The 21,858-nt window shown below is 46.9% G+C and overlaps 1 protein-coding gene across 1 annotated transcript in view; it reads right to left on the bottom strand.

The window, feature by feature from the left end:
* The window catches only part of PPP1R14C (protein phosphatase 1 regulatory inhibitor subunit 14C), an 86,220-nt gene extending 73,220 nt beyond the window's left edge, over positions 1–13,000 (bottom strand). Inside the window, exon 1 of the mRNA XM_040965355.1 lies at positions 12,680–13,000. Coding sequence (XP_040821289.1) covers positions 12,680–13,000 — 321 coding nt within the window. The remainder of the gene's footprint in view (positions 1–12,679) is intronic.
* Positions 13,001–21,858: the final 8,858 nt, after the last annotated feature.

The raw sequence follows: 21,858 nt of genomic DNA, 5'->3' as shown, positions 1-21,858 counted from the left end.
TTGAAAATGCAGGAAAGATACAGAGAAGCCCTGCCTCGTGGATGAACCAAATGTGTAAACAAACATGGAAATGATCAAGGAACGAAAGCAAAACTGATGCTGACAGTTCTGTCTTCTTTTTCTTCTTCTTTAGACCAGGGGAATGTTACTGAGCCCTTCTATCCCTTAATTTCTTCCTTTTTGGGAAAAAAAAAAAAAAAAGATTCATTGGTTTGAAAGGCAGAATTACAGACAGAGAGGGAATGACAGAGAAAGATCTCCCATCTGTTGGTTTCCTCCCCAAATGGCTACAATGATGGAGGTTGGGCCAGGACATTCTGCCAGGTCTTCCATGTGGGCACAGGGGTCCAGGCACATCGGCAGGGAGCTAGTCCAGAAGTGGGGCACCTAGGACAAAAACAGATGCCCAGATGCAACCCCACCCAAGATAACAGGTGGAAGCTTTTCCTACTCTAGCCCATCAGCCCCCATTTCCTTATCTTAAATAACTACTGAAGTAGCTCCTGTTCATAGTGGCTGCATAAGTTGAATGGAATTATCTAAGAAGGTCTTATGATTCTTCTTCTGTATCAAATAAGTGTAATAAAAACAATAAATCCTGCTTTCCACTTCCTATCAGTACTATCTATAAAATATCTTTTAGAATTTTTGTTAGTCTGTCATGTTAGCTCTGAAACTAATTATAAAGTAACATTCCAGGAACAAATTCCCCAGCAAAAATTAATTTGTTTAATATGGATTTATTCATGCTTTTATTCAGGCTAATTTGTGTTTTGCCTTTCTTAATTTTATTCCATAAGCTCACTATGATCCTCCCCATCTGATACTCATTTTATGCTTGGACACAAACCTTCCTCAAATTAGACAATACCATCAGCCCACAGGGGCAGCTAAGACAAAGGATCATTAAAAGCAAAAAGCCCCCTGGTACCCCCACCCAGCAGCCAATATCAAAAGTTACAGGCCAACAACAAAGTTAGATATTGCCAGATTTTCTTAAAGGTTAGTCCAATTAAATACAGAAGACGTAGCAGACAAGTGACTATGAGTATCAGTACTGTCAGAGTTAAATTTAGGCCAACAATCAGGGACAGCTTGTAGAGGGGAAAAGATGATTTAAAAAAAAAAAAAAAAAAAAAAGCTTCTCCAACTAATTTTACTTTCCTGGGACCTAGAGGAACAACACCCCATAAAACATCTCACCCTGCAGAGAGTATCCACACTTTGACTCTAGCTGCAAGAAGCAGGCTGTGTGAACTACACACCCCTCTGAAGCACCAGTCTCTTTCTCATCTTGGGTTTGCCTGGAAAGGCACTTGAACTGTTGCTTTCAGCATCACTCTCAGAAACAAATCTCCCTCTCTCTCTGTTGTGCCGACTGCATCACAAAATCTCTAATGTGTGTGACTGCAAAGTCCCAAACCTCCCCATGTTTGTTCAGATGAGGAAGAAACACCAGTGGACAGAGGCCTGAGAGGAAAGGGACTGGCCAAGGAGACCCAGCGGGGAAGCAGCAGCCCCAGTGAGAGCACGTTCATGGGGCGAGGGCCCTTCCCACTGCTTCCCACGGGGAACAGCCAGGGCACCTGACCACAGAGATGCCAAGATGGCTCCCCCAGCTTACCATCCATCCTGCCCTGCCATTCTCAGCCCCCAGGTTCAGCAAGCGAAGGATGACTTTCTCTCTAGAACTGACTTGCAGTGAAAAGGAAGGACAATGGTTTCTAACCACTGACAGGATAGCATCAGTGAACCGATCCTGTCCTCACTTTGGGTAACAGAACACAGATAACATGACTGACAGAACCACGAACAAGACATGAGAAAAGGCACTTCCCAGAGCTTCGTGAAAACGACTTTTTTTTAAAAAAAGAGCTTATGTAGATGCAAAGTTTTTTTGAAATCTAAGCATACTTTGTTCACAACAGAGATTTTCCAAACTTCGTGAAGAGCTCCATGTGGAGCTCTGTCCTCAAAGAGCTTTCAATCACAGAGACTCCTTCAGGCCCTGGCACAGTTCAAAATGATGATGTCTTCTTCTCTCCCTTCTGTCACTATCTATCGTGTGAATGGGCGATCTTTCCTACCCTCCACAGTTCCTTGCAGCCTGCCCTAATAAGGAGTCTTTCACACAGGACAAGTCCCTGTTTGATCACGTAGCCTCAACTCTAAAGTGAAGCTTTAGCAACTAGTCCACATATGGTCTCCTTTTTTTATCCGAGCTTTTACACCGGGGAAGAGATCTCCACAATGTCAGTGCTGACCAAGAAAACCCTAGTGAGAATGCATAGTCCTGGACTTTAAAGCAGAGGCGGGAGCCTGGGCTCTCACTCCCCATTCTACTAGGACGTGTGCGAACCTGTCACTCTGCAACTCATCTACAAGTGGAAAACACTGATCACTTCCAAGCACATGCCAACATTTCCACTCCCAAAGCAGTGAGCCAATTCCTGGCTACATAAACTAGAATTCATGTACCTGCTGAAAACTCAGAATGACAAAAATCACAGGGACCTGCAGCTCCTTCCTGGGAAGACTTTTAGCATCTCCGCATTCCTGACTTATTCTATACATATTTACTGCAGGTTCCAAGGACTGCAGAATTGCACCTTCTGAGCACAGAAAAGCAATGCAACTTGAAATCCACAAGTGAGGGGGCAAGGTTCCAAAACAGGCAGAGCCAGATTACACCAACACAGCTCAGCATTTCTGAACTGCACATCTGCAAACCTTCTGGTCCACTCACTGTCCATCATGGTCAGTCTCTGCCTTATTCTCTTGATAGGTAAAGGACCACCTTGTCTAGCAGGGTTGCTATAGAAGAACACCACAGACCAGCATCCACTACTCATAGGTTAGAAGTGCAAGTTCAGAGAGCCAACCAGATCAGGGTCAAGTTCTGGCACCAGCACTCTCCTTGATGTACAGGGGGTAGTCTTCCTGCTGTATCTCCCTACAGCTGAGGAAGCTCTGGCCTCTTCATCATCTTAGAAGGTTAGCAATCCCATCACAGAGTCTCCATATTCCCGACCCTATCTAACGCAGATCACTTCCCCGAAGCCTTGCTCCAAATCATCACCTGGAAGGTTAGAGTTTTGACCTAGGAACAGGGACTAGGGGACAGATGAAAACCATTCAGTCCACAGCAGGAACACGTGGGTGCAGCCAAGTGTGTGATGGTCACCAGGGCAGCAAAGATACACAAGATTCTGCTGTTGGGAGGACAGGGGAAAGGACGGCAAAAAGGCTGGTGGGTCAGATTGATGACAAGGGACAGAACAGAAAGGCGTTCCAGAGGAGATCCCGCCCTATGCCACCTAGGAAAACAGGTAAGAGGTAGACAGCAGAGGTGGTGATATGGTGCTGGCAAGAGGGGCTCCTGATGACATGTATAGGAGCTCAACTGAGAACCGAAGGAGTAGGGAGAGGACAATCACACCTAGAGATGTGGCAGAGCACAGCCCCAGGCCACCTGCCAAGGTGTTTGTGCTCCCTCCCATAGCTGGGGCAGAGGCTGAGGGATAATAAGACTCTGTTAAGTTTGAGAAAATACAGGTGGTGGCATGGACAGTGGCTTTCCTAAAGACCCATGGGGAGAAGAAGCTGGAAGTGAAAACAAAAGGAGGTCTCAACTCAAACACCAGAGTCGTAAACCAAGTCATTACCACCTTGCAGGGCCACGCCAGGTAACTCACAAAGCATACGGTGTGCAGTAAGAGCTTATTAAGTGTAGCTGCCGCAGCAGCCGGCACATGATAGCTCAGTGATTTGGGGAATCTGTGTGACTGTGGACAAAAACAAGAAGGAACTTCACTGATCTCAATTTCTTCCCCTATAAAACAAAACAATTCCGCTCCCTTCAAAGGGCACATGAGAAGATGTGTCAGCCATCCGGCCCTGGTACGGGAGCTGTGGCAGTGGCAGAAGCTGCAGGGCTGACAGGAGCAATAGTAGAGGACACCAATACTAGTCATTCCAGTGAAACTTGGCTCAAGCAGCCACTGCTCTAACACAGAAAGCAGTGACAAGGTGCTGGCCAAAGCCATGGGCCTGAGAAGCCAGAGTCAGACTGCAGGGAAGAACAAGCACCAGCAAGATTCAGAGGTTACTGGGTGTGGCGGGCAAGAGATAAGGATGCCATGGAAGCTTTTGCTGGAGCAACTGTAGCCGGGAGTGGCTGCCACGCAGAGAGCCAAGAGAAAGCAAGGAACTCACAGTCCAGTTGACAGCGAGGTGCCCCTGGGGTAGCTAAGTGGAGGTGTCCATTTCAACGCTGCCTGAATACGCTTGGCACTAAGGAGACAGCCTGGAGCTAAAAATACCGACTTCGGAGATGTCAGCACAGGGACGGCAACTGACACCCAGAGAAGAGTGACAGCACCCAGGAAGGACATCCAGGAAGGCAAAGAAAGCATGCAGAGCAGGGGCCAAAGACGGACCTGGGAAACACTGGCTCTGAGCTCATTCTCCTGTGGTCCAATTAAGACAATGAAAGGAGGTGTACTTTCCAACAAGTAAAATAAAACATGAATGACATAACATGATGTGAATTACAGAGTTCAAACTATGCAAGTAGGACAAAGACCTGTGGGGAAAACAGTAAGGGATGGAGAATAGGGTGGTAGCCAGGGGACCCTGCAGAGAGGAAGAGGAAGCTTTATTTTGTTGTTTGTTTTTTAAAACTTACTTATTTTATTTATAAAACTTATTTATTTATTAAAAAAAACCTTACTTATTTTAAAGGCAAATCAACAGAGAAGCAGGGACACACACACACAAAGAGAGAGAGAGAGAGAGAAAGAGAGAGAGAGAGAGAGAGAGAGAGAGAGGATCTACTGGTTCATTCCCAAACATGCCCACAATAGCCCAGACTGGGCCAGGCTTAAGCCAGAAACCAGAAACTCCATTCAGGTCACTCATGTGAGCAGCAGGAAGCTGAGTACTTGAACCACCTTTTCTGCCTCCCAGGCACATTAACAGAACGTTAGATCAAAAGTACAGTGGTGGGATGCCAACCCAAGCAACTTCAACATGGAACGCAGGCACTCCACACTGCTTAGCCTGCTCCTGGTAGTGGGTTTGGAGCAGAAGAGAAAATCTTCAACTTATGTGCATGTCGAATTGTCAGGGAAGACAGGAATGAAGAAGGTAAGCAATATAGCCAAGAAAGGAACACAGTGACAGGAAGTGAGGACCTGGACAAGGCATGGAGCTGGGCAGGACAGGTGAAGCAGTCAGGACACCAGCTGGAGGTGTTCTGAAAAGCCAGGTATAGGGTTGAACCAGATAAGCGCTGGCATAAGAGAATAATTATGTAGCCATTTTTTTTCTAGCCATGTCTTTGATAAGGCAACACCACCAACTACTAATATATCAATGAATTTTTAGACATTTTCTGAAGATTCCATTCCAACAAACACTCAATGTCTGAAGACTAGAAAGTAAATGTCAAGGAAATTAACACAGCTTCTGTCTTCAAATTGTGAAGGTATCACTTTTCAACACACATATGAAAATCCATCTAAACATCTGCGATGTTAAAGACTACGAAAAACAGGCATACTTTAGAGCATTTGTAATTTTCCCACATTCACTTTCCACATTCACTTTCCAATACTTACCAACAGCTCTGGTCTCAAGGGCCCACACAACCTTTCCCAAATTCTAGCACTCAGGAGAGGTGAAGACCTTGTTTCGTATCTCTCCTTCTCTCTGCTGACATCGTGGAAGTGAATGGTCAATTATGGCTCCATTCACACTGAGCACATGTGCAGTCCACTCTAGGTACTGGAGGTCAGAGCTTACCAGTTAGTTCTCCGATTAGTATCTGCTTCTATTGGAAAGGCAACCACACAGAGTTCTTCCATCCACTGGTTAACTTCCCAAAAAACTGCAAGAGCTGGTGCTGGGCTAGGCTCAAGCAGTGCAATCCTGGTCTCCTGTGTAAGCGGCACAGACCTAACTATTGATGCCTGCTGCCTCCAAGGATCTGTATTAGCAAGAGGCTGGAATTTGAAATGGTGCTAGGACTCTAACCTAGGCACTCCTGTATGGGACATGGGCATCTAAAACGCTATCAAAACCACTCTGCCAAACACCTACATCATGCCACAAGGTCCCAGGATGCTTACACACACATGAATGAAGTGAAGCCCAGAGAAGCTAAGGAAATGGCCTAATCTGAAACACCTGCTAAGTATTAGGGCCACTGTATAAATCCAGGCTCAAAGCTCAGATTCTTAACCACTTTCCCACTTCAAACCACCCTAATCGCTGTTCCAGTGATTCATGTGCGTTTGACACATTTTCTTCTTTCGGCAGTTTAGAATTCTTTCCTCCGCAGATTTTAGCATACTTAATGTATTCCTTGGTTCTTTGCAGGCTGAATTTGTGGAGCTTTTTTTAAAGAGCAGTTTTGTTTAAAAATCTGTTGTTAAATATCCAAACACATGGGTATCCCCAAAATGACAGACTACTGGATACTCAGCAGTAGCAGTTCCTACTTTCCAGTTGAGGTCATGACGGGGTGGCAAAGCAGGCTTTTTGGAAGCCTTAACATGGGAAACTGTATCCAAACCAAGGACATGAACTTAAAATTAGGGACCTCTCCCAGGTCCAAGAACTAAAGCAACAACAGTGTCCCTGTGAACAACATAGTCAAAGGTTCATAAAAAACGTATAGTATTAAAATACACATATGGGGACCAGTGCCATGGCACAGCAAGTTAAACCTCCACCTGTCATGCTGGCACCCCACGTGGATGTTAGTTCAAGTCCTGGTTGTTCTATTTCTGATTCAGCTCCCTGCTACTTACATGGGAGAACAGTGGAGGACACCCTGGGTGCTTGGGTCCTGGCATGCATGTGAAAGACCCAGAGGGAGTTCCTGGCTCCTAGCTTCAGATCAGCCCAGCTCTGGTAATTGTGGCTATTTGGGGAGCAAACCAGTGAGGGAACGAGCTCTTTCTGTCTCTTCTTCTGTTGTTACAATTCTGCTCTTCAAGTAAAAATAAATAAATCTCCTTTAGAAAAAAAAGCTATACACAGGGCCCAGCGCAATAACCTAGCCAGCAGCTAAAGTCCTCACCTCACACATGCCAGGATCCCATATGGACGTTGGTTCTAATTCCGGTGGCCCCACTTCCCATCAAGCCCTCTGCCTATGGCTTGGTAAAGCAGTCAAAGAAGGCCCAAAGCCTTGGGATTCCACACTCATATGGGAGACCCAGAAGAGGCTAAGGTTACCTGGCTTCGGATTGGCTCAGCTCTGGCCGTTGCAGCCCGTTGGAGAGTGAACCATTGGACGGAAGATCTTCCTCCTCCTCTCTGTATATCTGACTGTCTAATAAAAATAAATCTTTAAAAAAGAAGAAGAAAAAACTATACACATATTTCTTTTTTTTTCCACCAAGGTAAGCTTATATTTTAATTACATTTTTTACAGCCCTTCTGAAGTCCTTTGGTGCAAAATACCCAGTCGATGACAGCTAATTCTGCTACATATGCTTGGGCTCTTCCCTCTTAGTATTTTTCTAAATTGCAGGTCATAACTCATAAACGTGTTATGAAATCAATTCAGAGAATCACAACCAGCACTCTGGAAGAGCAAGTAAGAGTAGAATGTTGTTGTGCACAGCAATGAATTCATACTGTAGATCACTACTGAATTTCTCATAGGAACATTAAGGGGAAGCTCATGCACCTATCTATACAGCATCCACGTTTCTATGTATGTCCCAGGCAGCAATCCTCAAGGGCTCTCCTTCTGTGTCACCATCAGAAACTCTCACAAACCACTGCCTTACGGAACGGAGATACTGAGGACTTAGGGAAGAGGCACAGGCTAAATAAGCCAGAAGCCACTTTTTATACAACAGACACCTGCACCAAATGGGAAGACTGCCTCACTGGACAGGCAGTCAGGAAAACATAGCAAGTCAGTTTAAGTGTGGACTACCACTGACATTTTGATAATGTATGCCTAGCAATATGCTTTTGTTTCCAAAGCAAACCAAATGGCAAACCTGGAAGTACAGAGGTTATCTTTTTTTTTTTAAGATTTGTTTATTTTTATTGGAAAGTCAGATTTATAGAGAAGGAGAGACAGAAAGAAAGACCTTTCATCTACTAGTTCACGTCCCAAGTGGCCACAACGGCCAGAGCTCAGCCAATCCAAAGCTAGGAGCCAGGAACTTCTTCCAGGACTCCCACATGGGTATAGGATCCTAAGGCTTTGCGCCATCCTCAACTGCTTGCCCAGGCCACAAGCAGGGAGCTGGATGGGAAGTGGAGCAGCTGGGACATGAACTGGTGCTCATTTGGGATCTGGCCATGTAAGGCAAGGACTTTAGTCACTAGGCTACCATGCCGGCCCCCAGATGCTATCTTGATTTTGGGCAAGATTGAAAACAATTAATATGGCTTATCCAGGAAGTCATCTTGCAACACTTGTCAGAATCAACACAATGCCAGATATCAAACTCTCTGAAAAGCTATTAGGGTGAGGAAGAGGCATGGAAATGTTTTAAAACAGCCAGAATGTCAGTGTCGATTTAACCCAACTGTTCCATTAGAGCCAGGTTCCTAGATGAAAAGGTGAAAACTGCATTACCTGAACAAGCTTTCCCATGAGAAGCTGAAAGGGAAAAGAACACAAACATAGAGCTAATCATTTTCAAATCTAATTGGAACATGTACAGACGCTTTACAACGTGATATTTACCAGTGCCACTTAGCCTCTTGCAGAAGAGTGGCCATTGCTGATACAGGCAAGCAGTTACCTGGCAAGAGCTGAAGTCTTCTGCCCCTCCTACAACTCCGCTTATTCCAGCCAACTCCCCTCCCATAAACACCATCACCTTTTTCATACTGTGCAAAACCACAGGTTCTACAAAACCTCCATGTGGAACTATCACTAGGAGAAAGGGTGCTGCATGGCTGCTCTTGCCCCCAGCTTCCATGATGACCAACAGCCTAACTGTAATATTACATCAAAGTTGCCATGACTGGCACTCCTACGCCCATAACACACCTGAAGTCATCATGCTTCCAACACTTCCAAAAAAGGACAAGGCAATGAGCAGTTCTCAATCCTTGCACCACTCTCCATGAATATTCAATTAAACCTTGCCCCAGACACCATCCATATGTGTTCTAGATCACATGAAGGAATGGCCCCAATGCTGCTGCGCACAGATCATCCTGGAATACTCCTCACACTCTCAAGTGTGTGCTTTCATTTAGCTAACAATAGATTATGTCCCTCTGCTAATCGTTTCACTTTTGTGTTGTTCTCCAATTCTCTTTAAAAACTTTGTATCATTTACTTCAATCATTTACAGATAGAGACAGGAGAGACAGAAAGAACTCTTCCATCCACTGAATCATTCCACAAATGGCTGCAGTGGCTGGAGCTCGGCTTGTCCAAAGCCAGGATCCTGGAGCATTTTCTCCCAATGGATGCAGGGGCATAAGGGACACCTTCTGCTGCTTTCCCAGGCACATTAGCAGGAGTTGGGTTGGAAGTGGAACACCCAGGACTTGAACCAGCATCCATACGGAATGTCAGCAGCACAGGTAGTGGCTTATCCTATACCTTAGTGCCAGCCCCTTATCTTCCAAATCCTTCCAATTCCTGAAGTGGAGATAAAATCTAAAAACCAGCCCCCTTAGCACACTGGCATATACACTCCATCTTCCTGAAGACCTGCTGGGCTCAAATGGGGCCACTCATCAAATGCCAAGCAGCCAGGGATGAGCAAGCATCTCCCCAGTCTGATCTGATCTGATGTGAGCAACAGAAAACATGTACCATGATTGGCCATGCCCATAGACACTACATCTTTCACCAGGTGGGTCTCGTGTACCACAACTGGCCGTGCCCATGAAAATGATGCCCATTGCCAGGTGGAATTCGTGTACTACAATTGGCCACACCCAAGGCTGTAACATCCCTCACCAGGTGGAATTGTACCAAGGGAAGAGAACCCAAAGGCTCTCCCAATTGCATTTTAACTCAAAGGTCTTGGAAGTACAAGAACTCAAAATTCCAACCTTCATTATGAAGATGCAGTTGTCGAGGTGGATGGACAGCACAAATTCTAGCTGCCTGTTGGCTTCATCTGTAAGCTTCAAGAACTGAGACAGATCTGGTGTGAGCCTCCATTAGTTCCCTTGTAAGGAAACTTGCAAAACTACAGGCAGCCTGGTAGTCAGAGTGTGGAGGTAGGGACACACTGCCTGGATTCAGAGCTCCACCATAAGCCACTCGCTCAGTGCTAATGTCTGCACTGGTAATATCAGAACAATAAGAGGACCCTCTTTGTGGGGTTGTTGGGAAGATGAAGGAAATGATACACCCACAGTGCCACAACAGCACCTGACACATAATTCACATCTCACAAATGTGGTCTATCATGCTATCTTCCAAAGTTGGCCTCCACAGACTTCTAGACAAGACCTCACTCAGCCAGGTGAGTTTGTGCCTTTCTTCTTCCCCATTCATTTCTCAATGCAAACACTTGCTTTTAGCCACTCCAAAAGGGAATAATTTTCCATTCTGAAAAGATCAAGTCATGGAATCACTGCCCTGCTCAGTACAGGTCCTTGTGAATTAAAAAAGTGTTTCACAACTACTCCAACTCAACAAGAAAGAATCGGGAAGACAAATCCAACAGGCAAGAAGACAGGATGGAAGCAGAACTCTATCAGCAGAGAAACAAAAGGGAAGGGATGTCCTTTCCTTGGTTCCCTACTAGTCCTTCCATTTCTCTAGTACTAAACAGAGGTCATCACACCAGCACAGTAATTACAAACTTGCAGCAAGGCACAGGGACTGAACAGACAACTTGAGAAGAAATACCTGCCATATGTTAATAGCAAGCAGGCAGCATACAGCATCTTGTGTGACTTTAACACAGTCTCTCTCTCAAACATATGGCTGTCTTTGCCTTGACTTGAAGGTCTATAACTGGAGAAGCCAAGTACATGGGAAAGATTCAAGGTCACATTCACCCTAATCCCTTGTGTTCAACATAGTGAACATTCAAACCTCCACCCCCTCCCCATTACTCTAAAGAATTCTTAGAAAATGTCATTTGCCACCTCACTAAGTGGGTACCATCATGTCCAGTTTCCCAAGCTACTTCTTATTGGTGTCCCATTAAATGAATAAGGCTGGTGTACTGTTGATTTCAACAATAGCTTTTCTATTAACTCAGATCTTCTCCAAACCCAAAATGGAGTATAAAGATCATCAAAAAATAAAGAAAAATTATGTGAAGTCTATAGAAGCAAGACAGAACACATCCATTCACCCAACAGTAATCCTGTCTAAATCAAATATAACTGAGTTCTCACAGAGTTTTGCCAACTTCCTATAAAAATCCCATGAACACTTCCTATTTTTCTGCCAGCTTTTACTTATGCAATTAAATTGGCTTTTTGTGAGAGCGAACTGGAGAAACACTCTTACAAGCTCATTAGTCATACAGCCAGGTTTCACTGTATCATAATCATTCATCAGTAGTCAGCAATGAGAATACATTTTCCCTTTGCAATGAGACCATTCAGCCAGATCCATATTCACAACAGGCTATAAAACGTGTGAAATACCCAACGCCTAGAACCAGGTTTAGGGAAAGCCAGTGCGTTCCTGTGGCTTTCATCTTGCTGAGCAGCCATCAGTAGCAGGAAAATAAACCTAGCTTTCACCAAAAAGCCACATCCTTCTTCATGAATCCCTCTTCTTGCTTCCAGCCTTTCTAAACTCCACCCCTTGAGAAGAGTGGAGCGTGCAGCTCAATTACAAGTGCTGTTATTAAAGACTCCCTTGGGAGACTGTTTCGCCTCATTTTCCCAGCATGTTTGTGGCAGCTTGTTCTTCACAGATCTCCCTCCACGGAATGTGTCCACGGCAGTCCGAGCTGCCTAGAACCCTGACCTGGAACTGTGGGCGGTCTGGTTGGCGCCGAGCACCGCCCGCAGGGCTGCCTGCCTCCCACCCAGGCACTCTGGGAGGAAGCCCAAGGCTCCTTTTGTGCCATCTACGTGGATAGCTGCGCTTGGAGAGAGAACTGATGTAACCAAGTCCGACATATCCAGCCTTGGAAATGCAGGGACGAGCGATGGGCACTGGAGTAGGGGCTGGCTGGAAAAGGGAAAATGGATCATCTCGTGATTTTGAAGTTGATTCTAGAAACGAAGGGATTCGTGAGATTCCCAGAACCTCTCCTTTCCACTGAGCCCCTTCCCTACTCCTTCTTTCCAAAACCCGGAGCCCTGCAGTAAGCGCTGTTCGCTGCCGTCTCCCGTCGGTGCCTGGGACACAACTGGACGGGGCCGCTGGGAAACCCACTTGGTCATAGCTGCCAGAAGCCGAGAAGTGACCGGGCGTTCCCAAACAAAGCCCTTCTCTGGACCAAACCAGCCCCCAGCCATTAAGGGGCTCCCAGTTCCCCTGCACCGGGGCAATTGAACCCAAGCAGCAGCGAGTCCAAGCCGCTACAACCGGTGTCACTGGGCACCACGGGGAGAAAGCACACGCCGCGCCTCACTCCAGGCGCTCGGTGCCCGAGGGAGTCAGAGCGGTGCGCACGCGGGGCGCGGGGTCCCGGTGGATTCTCGTACGGGCGCGGAGGGCGAGCGTAGTCCCGACCCTCCCGGCCCAGCGCCCAGGTACCTCGCAGCCGTACAGCTGACCTAGCTGCTCCACGATCCACTCCTCCAGCACCAGCCGCTTGCGAAGCTCCTTGCGGTCGTATTTCACTGTCACTTTTCCCTGCTGGTGCCGCCTCTGCTGCTGCTGCTGCTCCTTAATTTGCCCAGCAGCAGCGGCCGAGGCCAGGGGCGCCGAGTCCTCCCGGGAGGAGCCGGAGCCGCTGCTGGATCCCGGGCTGCCACCGGCGCCACCCCGGGGACTCTGGAAGAAAACCCGCGCGCCGCCGCCACTGCCGCCGCCGGCGCCGCCGGCCGGTTCGCTGCTGCCAGTCACCAGCGACATGGCCCCGCGCCGGAGCCCAGTGTGGCCCAGAAGCAGAGGGCAGAGCGCGCGGGCGCCTCTACCACCTCGGGCCGGGCAGCAGCATGCGGAGGGCTCAGCGGCACTTGCTCTGCGCGTCGCGCACGCCCGGCAGCCACGCTCCGCGGGGAGGGCGGCAGGGACCGCGAGGGCGGGAGCGGGGCGGGCCAGGAGGAGGGGCGGGGAGCGCTGGGCTTAAAGACACAGTCGGGGACCCTCGCCCTCCTGGCCCGGGAGGAGGGTTCCCGCGCCTGCTCCCGTGTGGGGATCGCCCGCGGTGGCCCGGCACGTAGAAACCGGTGTTAGCCTGTGTATTGCCCGGGAGGGCACTGGCCAGCTTCGAGTGCCCAGAGATGGTCCCCGGCGCTGGAGTCGGTGGCCTCGCCTCTTGGAGAAATGGGAATCGGCTTTGCCTGTGGCCACCTGAGCGCACGAAACGCACTGCTCCTGCCCGGATGCCTCTGGCGAGGGTCTGCGGGAGAAGGAGACCGGGGAGGAGCCGACGTGGCAGGTTGCTCGCCCCACCCGGGACTGGGGTTCCCGCCCCTCCCCAAGACTCCAAACAGAGACTCCCCTTGGCTCCGGGTGGGTGCCACTTGCGCTCTCGGATGGCGAGAAAAATTGGCTAGACGCTGTGTGCTGTCGGCATGCTCGAGAAATCATTGCAGACTGGAGTTTCTGCTCGCCGAGCCACGGAGCGTGGAGACACGCAGGAATCTTAAGACGGTTCTGCAGCCGAATAGCAGATGCCTGGGGGGTCGCGCGGCGCTGGGGCTGAGAGGACAACGAGATAGTCTACATTTCTATGAAGGGGTGGGGTCGGTGCCGCGGGGCGGCCTCCTGTCTCCGGACCTGTACGCTCTGACTGCCAGCTTTCCTCTGGCAACAACATTTCTAAACGGCCTCTTAATCCCTCCCGGGAAAGCCGCGCTTTAGCGGACTCCTTTAAACATCAGCCACCGAGGAGTTACAAATGAATGAGCTGATTATAAGATGTAGGGCAAAGAGGTGGAAGGGGACTGTGTGGGGGTGGATGTGTGTGTGTGTGTGTGTGTGTGTGTGTGTGTGTGTGTGTGTGTGTGTGTGTGTGTGTATGCACACTCAATCCCAGGGAGACACACATTTCCATTCTCCGTAACAATATGTTGTTGTTCAGGCACCTGAAATAAGCTACAAAAAGGTTCAGATACAGGTGAGCAATTTTATGAACATTCAAAAATCTGGCAGCTACTCAGGTTTCCCAGCAGTGAGTGGAATTCCAGATTGACAACTACAATGGGGAAATGAAAGATGTAACCAACAGTCTCCTCTGGGGAACTTCAACTGGTTCCCCGGGGTTCCTTCACCCAGGTTTGGAGTTTTCCAGCCAGATCCTAAGTAGGGATTTTCCCACAGTGGCCCGATGCCCAACGCTCTTCCCAAAGACAAGCCAGGCCAGGAAGAGCCGGCTGGAAGGATGGAGGGAGGACTTCAGGAAGTAAGGTGGTTGATGCTGCCCGCTGACCACTGCGATAATGAGAAAGGGGTGGCGTTGGGTGAGGCCAGCTGTCCTTCAGAAGACAAATGACTGTGATGGGCCTCTAGGAACAGGTGACCGTTCTCCACAGCTGCCTCACCCCATCTGCCCTGTAAGGTAGGTCAGCTTCAAGCCTGAACCTTGGGCCAAGAGGGTGAGTGTCTCAACAGGATGGAGCTCAGTCTGCAGGGGGAAGAGGTGAGAGGGTCCCTGTACACAGCACAGGGAGTAGGCTTGTGTCTCCCCAGCTGCGGTTCCTGGAGGTTGGCTAGCATCAGCTACACAACTGCATTTGCTGGGAGAGCTTCAGTCAAAAACAGCTAACATTTTAGCAATGAGGGACAAACCAGATCAAATCTTGGCCTCCTGGCTCTGGGAGCGGCGATAGGACTGTTCTGAAACATTGTGTGATCCTGCAGTATGGCAAAGAGTGGGATATTCCAACTCAGTTGCTTTTGAGTTTGGACAATGAATTCAGTCATCCAAGAATAACTTCAAAGAAGTAATGAAAATTCACAAAGTTCCTTCAGAGAAATTCTTGTGTTAATTTTGTCCTTGCTGCAGAGGATTTTTTTTTCCTTTGTACTTTTTTTTTTTTTTGTACTCAGCTTTTACTTCCAACTTCAGAAATGCCAGCTTTAAAAGATGCTGCATCCGACTTGCAGAAAACAGCTGGTGAGTAACTTAGTCTCCTTCTAGGAGTAGATTAACCTTCAGAGGCCCGAAGAGGTCACCTTGACGTGCAAGTAGGATTGAAAGGGCCTGAAAGTTCCTCTATGCATCCCCTCCCCAGCACGCGCACACACACACACACTCACACACACTTCATTCCATGTCTGAATAATTAAAACTTAATGTCCAGGACTGGTGCAGTGGCCTAGCGGCCTAGTGACAAGGGTGCTGACCTTGCATGCATGGGGATGCCATGTAGGCACCACTTCTAATCCCAGCTGGTCCACTTCTCATCCAGCTCCCTGCCTGTGGCCCGCGTGGGAGACCTGGGAGAGTCTCTTGGTGCCTGGCTTCAGATCAGCTCAGCTGCAGCCATTGTGGCTGCTTGGGGGTGAACTGGTGGAGAGGAGATCTTTCTCTCTGTGTCTCCTTCTTTGTCTATATCTGCCTCTCCAATAGAAAAGAATAAATCTTAAAACAAAACCTCAATGTTCAAATCTTGACAGACAGTAGAAAAACTGTTGCTGCAAATTTCCAAACTTGAAGACTTTAATTTAGGAATTCACTTAGCCAAAGCGAATATACAAACTCAGGAAAACTAACCAAGGTTAGTTCTCTTTTACCAGATCAATACACATGTTTGTTCAAAGCAGATGTTTTTATTTTCAACCTGTTAGGCAAGTTTTTAAAAAATGATGCTGACTCAAAAACAGTGAACAGCTCTGAGTGGGTTGAAGATAGTCTGGGGACTTTTCTAGAATGCCAAACAAGAGGTGTAACCTTAAGGCTGCTCCTTCCTGCTGTGAGAGCAGCCAAGAAAGTTTCCTTGACACTTTTTTTTTTGTCACAGATTTGTGTTTTCTTAACAGGTTTGTGTTTTCTTAACTAGGCATTTTTCACCTGCTCCCAGCTTGGGGAAAGAATTTACTTTTTAGGATTTATATAGACCCTTTGTCCTGAATCCCATCACTATACCCAGAGATTGTCAGATAAGATGGCTGACTCACTTAGTCCCAGGGCCTCCTTCACCACTGCCCCCTCCCTAAACAATTAACTAATGCATAAATCCTTTTGCGTAAATGCAAATTTTCTTACTCATTAATGACTAGATGTCTATCATTATGCAACACCTGGTAAGCTGCCTTTATAACTACAACCTCTGGCCACAAACCTGACTTTCATATTCTTACTTAGAGTCCTATGTGTCAAGATCTAAATGCTGTCAATGATTTGATAAACCAAACAAACAAATACAAAGTAATTTCAAATCTAGTTTTCAGCACAAAGAAATAGGACCTGTCCTTTGGGATTCTACCAACTACCCACACCGTTTCCAGCGTTCAGAATACAGATCGTTATCTCTGTGCTTTGTAGAAGAGTTCAGCAGAACAGCCTACAGTGGCTTAGTACAGTTTTTCCCCTTCTAATTCTCGGTTGTTTTTCCCATCCATTGGTCCATCCCCCCAAATGTGCAGGTTAAATAAATTCTTTATTCTGAATTTTGATTTTTATTGGACCAGGCTTTACCATTTAGAATCATAGCTGCACAAGATACCTCATCTCTGCTTGCATTAACACCCAGAGCAGCAACACATTGCCACAAGTCTCTGTAATTACCAGAATTTCTTATCTAACTGTTCAGACAGGATGCAAGATAAAAAGAAAAAATCCATAACTTTATCATGGCTTTTAATAAATACTAAATATCCCTGCTTCTTCCAGTAAACCCAACTTGTATTTTGTCTTTTTCTGTAAAATTAGGTTCAACTTGGTTTCTCAAAGAAGCTACTCCTGTTCTAGTCCATGACCTCTCAGCCTCCATTTGGCTGCCAAGCCTCCGTCCACTTTGCTGTCTCTTTTGCTCATCACTCAGCCCTCAGCAGGCTGGTCATCACTCCTTGACCTCATCCTGTTTCTTAAGGTCCTGCAGGCATTTCAGCTTCTATCTAACTTGACCTTCTGCTACATTCGATGATTCTTTTAAGGTTTTATTTTATTATCTATTTTTTAATGATACAGTTCCATAGGCTCTGGGATTTCCTTTCCACCATCCCCAAGTCCCCTCCTCCCCACTGATTCCCTGCATATTATTACAGTAGTATAGTCCTTCATAAACAGTCCTAAGTCAGTCATTCTGCTCTTTTAAGTTTATCCTGACATTGTACATATGGACAATGGTAGACAGTCCATCCCCCATTTTCAAGATATACTTAATAATTTCATTGTGAGTTCATCTTTGATTTGGAAGTAGAGATGCATACTGCATTGTATCCTCACATCTGGATATGATAGTTCCTATTACATAGTTACTATACATTCCCCTGAATGCAAAGCCATAAAACAAAATTTTAAAAAGGGATAAAAATACGAAAATTACAACAACATGAATTTAAATGACATGCTACTGAATGACCAATGCGTCACTGAAGAAATGAAAAAGAAAAGCCTTCTTAAAATGCTGCTGTTGTATAACCCATGAGTCAGTGAAGAAATAAAAAAAAAAATTGAGGAAAATAAAAACAAAAATATCAAACCCATGCGGTTTTGGCAAAGAGCATGATTTTAAACTTTTGCCAGCTTTGCAAACTTCTCTCTTGACTCCCAGTGCTGACACCCTCCCAACTTTCCTCCCACTTATTTATCTGTTGCACTGCAGTGGGTTTTGTGAATTGCTTTTTCCAGATCCCTGCCTCTAGGTAGGAAGCTCCCACACCTACTCACAGCGCTGTTGTTTCTGTCGGCCTGAATAGCATACGCGTGCACACATATACAAACGTACATATTCTGCAAGATGAGTTTAGTTTGGAGTAATGGAGTTTAGTGTATATAGCTGCACTTGGAGGTTTCCAAAGAGAAAGCTTGGAAAGGCCAAACAGGGAGATGACATGAGCTGCTCTGAAACAATAGTCCTTGGTTACAAGCGTTATTACCAAGGGTGGTACCCATCCAAGGTTGGACACGGAATCCTAGGCAGATGTCCTTGGAGAAGTATTATCTGTGTGAGTTTTCTGTGGCTTATCTTGTGTAAGATTGGGATTTGGCCTGTGTGCGTCTTCCTCAGCTTCAAATACAACCCACCGCCATGGTCTCCTCAGACCTTTGAGCAGATCTCTGAGCCAGGTTGCACCCCATATTTAGTACCAGTGCACAAGGCAACTATGAGTGTGAAATGCACAAATGCACATCCTTATCAATTCATCAGGGCGTAAACAGCACAGTGAATCCTGTCTGGCTATGGATGGCCAGCACAGTAAGGAATGTTCTGGTCCAGTGTTTCCTGAAACATTTTTCTTACCACAGTAGCAAGTATATCTTGTGGAGCAGACATGTAACCCAGCAGTTAAGACATCTGTGAGTCCCATAGAAATACTGGGGTTCAGACCTGGCACAGTAGCCTGGTGGCTAAAGTCCTTGCCTTGCACGTACCAGGATCCCATATGGGCACCAGTTCATGTCCTGGTGGCCCCCCTTCCTATCCATCTCCCTGCTTGTGGCCTGAGAAAGCATTTGAGGATGGCCCAAAGCCTTGGGACCCTGCACCCATATGGGAGACCCAGAGGAGGCTCCTGGTTCCTGGCTTTAGAGAGGCTTAGCTCCAACCATTGTGTCCACTTGGGGAGTGAACCAGCAGATGGAAGATCTTCCTCTCTGTCTCTTCTCCTCTTTCTATATCATACTTTCCAATAAAAATAAATACTAAAAAAAAAAAGGTATATGTACTGGCTGAACCTACTGACTCCAGATCCTGCCAGTGCAGACCCTAAGAGGCAACAGTGAGGGTTCATGTGTGTGGGTTCCTGCCATGCTAATGTGATACTTAGATTTCATTCCCAGCTCTTGGCTCTAGTCCTGACCATTGTGGACATTTGGAGAGTGATCCAATAGATGGGAGATATCTGCCTCTATTTGTCTTCCTGTCAGATGTTTTAAGAATAAATGGATCTTATATTGTGATCCAAATATCATCCAGTGTTTCACACGTAACTGTGTACTGTACTCAGATACTTCCTCTTCTGTTTATCATGTTTAAAGAATGCAGATCATAACCAGCTATGCTGATTTTCCAACCCATTAAAGGAGTGCAATCCATGATTGCAAGATTCTTAAAATACTTGTGCACAATACTGCAAAGTATTTTCAAAAATACTGAAAATAACTTTTCAGGACATTCAGACTCATGTTGGCTGTCTCTGCAGCTCCTCTGGAGCTGGTGAGGAAGTTGGCAGGCACAGAACAGAAAGAAGGAATTCGTAGCTCCTCAACTTGAGAGCAAGTACATTGCAGCATCATCAACATGGACCTGGATTCCAGTTGTCTAGATTGGATCCAGTGTCTGCCCCATAACCCAGGGTGACAGGGACAAATTATTGAACCCCTTTGTGGACCATCTACTGCTTATCTCATATCTTGTTCTGAGAACCCAATGGATAACTGGCAAGAGGGCTCCCAGGATAGCACCTACTGCTATATGCAATGATTCCAAGCCTGACAGCCAGTACCAGCCATATCCCAGAAGAATCATAGCCAATAGCAATCCTGCCTTCAGAGATAGGCAGAGGACAAGGGGAAAACATCCTGCTCCACATTTACTTACTGCTCTCATCCACTGACAAGGCCCAACAAGTGATGGAAAGCACATACATCCAAACATTCATGGGCATGTCCCCTTGGATGCTTTGCCACAACCTCGAAAGTTCCAAGTTCAGGGCCTGGCACAATGGTTCAATTGGCCAATCCTTTTCCTTAAGCATCAAGACCCAATTGGATGCCATTTGGTATCCTAGCTGCTTTGTTTTCCATCCAGCTCCCTGCCTGTAGCCTAGGAAATCAGTAAAGGATGGTCCAAAGTCTTGGGACCCTGCACCCTCGTGGGAGACCCCAAAGAAGCTCCTGGCTCCTGGCTTTAGACAGACTTAGCTCCAGCCATTGTGTCCACTCGGGGAGTGAACCAGCAGACAGAAGATGTCTCTCTGTCTCTACTTCTCTCTGTAAATCTGCTTTTCTAATAAAAACAAATACATGTTTTGAAAAAAGTTCAGAGTGCAGTCTGAATGAGTTCTTCAAAACTCTTCTGTTGAAACTAGATCGTCAATGTGAGGGTACTAAGAGATGGTCTTTAGGAGATAGAGGATTTAACTCACAAGGGCCGGGCTCTTCCAAGCAGGTTCCAGGGAGCTACTTCCCTCCCTGTTTTGAGGCCGTTTTTGACGTACCACCTCTTCCTCTGTGTGGGTGAAGCAAGAAGGCCCCTCAGCAGATACTGGTTGCCAGCACCTTGATCTTGAACTTCCCAACCTCTAGAACTGGGGGAAAACTGGTTTCTATTCTCCACATGTTACCCACTCTGTGCTACTTCATTGCAGCAGCAGAAATAATCTAAGACCCTCCCAGACTGAACACACCTCATTTCCTGTATCACTTTTGCCAAAACTGGCCCTCATCACTTCTTGCTCAGTCCAGAAGTCACATACCTTCTTCCTGGCCATCATGTGTAGTCAACAAGTATCCCTGGATGATACCATGTTTATCTGAGTCTCAGATCCATCCTCTCTGTCCTGCATTTCTCCCATAGGCCCCTGGCTTGTCTTTGTGCCCTCTCAGAATGTGATCCTATTGCTCCCTGGTTTAACATAATGCTAGACATTCCTTCCATGTTTCCGCAGCCCTATAGCCATAGCCCAGGATGCTTCAGCTTTAAAAGCTGCAAGCCTATAACAAGCACCCATTGGCTGCCCCAGGATCTGTTCAAATGTTCCCTAACCTGCCCTCAAGATCTTCACCTCTCAGTCTACCCAATGTTGTACTGGCCTTATGTGGGAGATTGCTCCTGGATCTCTGCCTGCCTAGCCGGTGTGGGAGGCCATAGGCACATGGCACACCACGTCCCTGGGGGAACCCCTAACAGGAATCTCTGTAACTGAGACCCCAATATGACCTGTTCATTGGGCATGCAGCAAGAGTGATGGGCTGGACCTAAGTCTCTTCTCTGCTATTGAAGAAATTGTGCGAGCACTTCCTTGGCAAACAACTCTAGGAAGTCAAATGTTACATTCATCCTGCTTTCAGCAGGTAATGAGTTTGCCCTGAGAACCAGGTCCTGTGCTTCCTGACTTATAACTTCTCTGGAGGGCCCAGATAGACTTACTTACTAGCCTGTCACAATGTCATTGCTGGGTGGAAGTGTTGTCGGAACCACCCTTCTGCCTGCCCCCTTTTCCTACTCTACATAAGCTTGTGGGACTTCGTTCAACTACCCATTTGTCTCCAGTGTTTCTGCTGCAGAAGAATACTGTTATCTCACCCCTTGGTGGTCTCGGGGCCTGCTGAACAAAAGACCCCGGAGAGCCTTGTAGTACTCCAACCTGCAACATTTTGAGACCTCTCTTCCCTGTGCCCACAAGTTCATCTCAGGACCCCTGTGGCCAGGCTATCCCCCACACCCTGCGTGTTCTAGACTAGGGTCCTTCCTCAAGGGTGCCACCCTCTCTGTCTTCCCCAAATTACTGCCTGGCCAGCTTCTCTGCCTCTGTCCCACCACTACAACTATGCTGTATGATATGGTCACCATCTAGACAGGCCTTCTGTCTATACCCTCTGTCCTTGACCTCTTTCTGTTCTTTTTGTTACCTCTAAAAAGAGACTTTTGAAAGTC

This window comes from Ochotona curzoniae, unplaced genomic scaffold (assembly GCF_017591425.1).
Source record: "Ochotona curzoniae isolate NIBS_2020 unplaced genomic scaffold, NIBS_Ocur_1.0 scaffold_3890, whole genome shotgun sequence".
Lineage (NCBI taxonomy): Eukaryota > Metazoa > Chordata > Mammalia > Lagomorpha > Ochotonidae > Ochotona > Ochotona curzoniae.
Note: the sequence above shows the minus strand (reverse complement) of the source record. Positions and strands in the feature narration are given on the sequence as shown.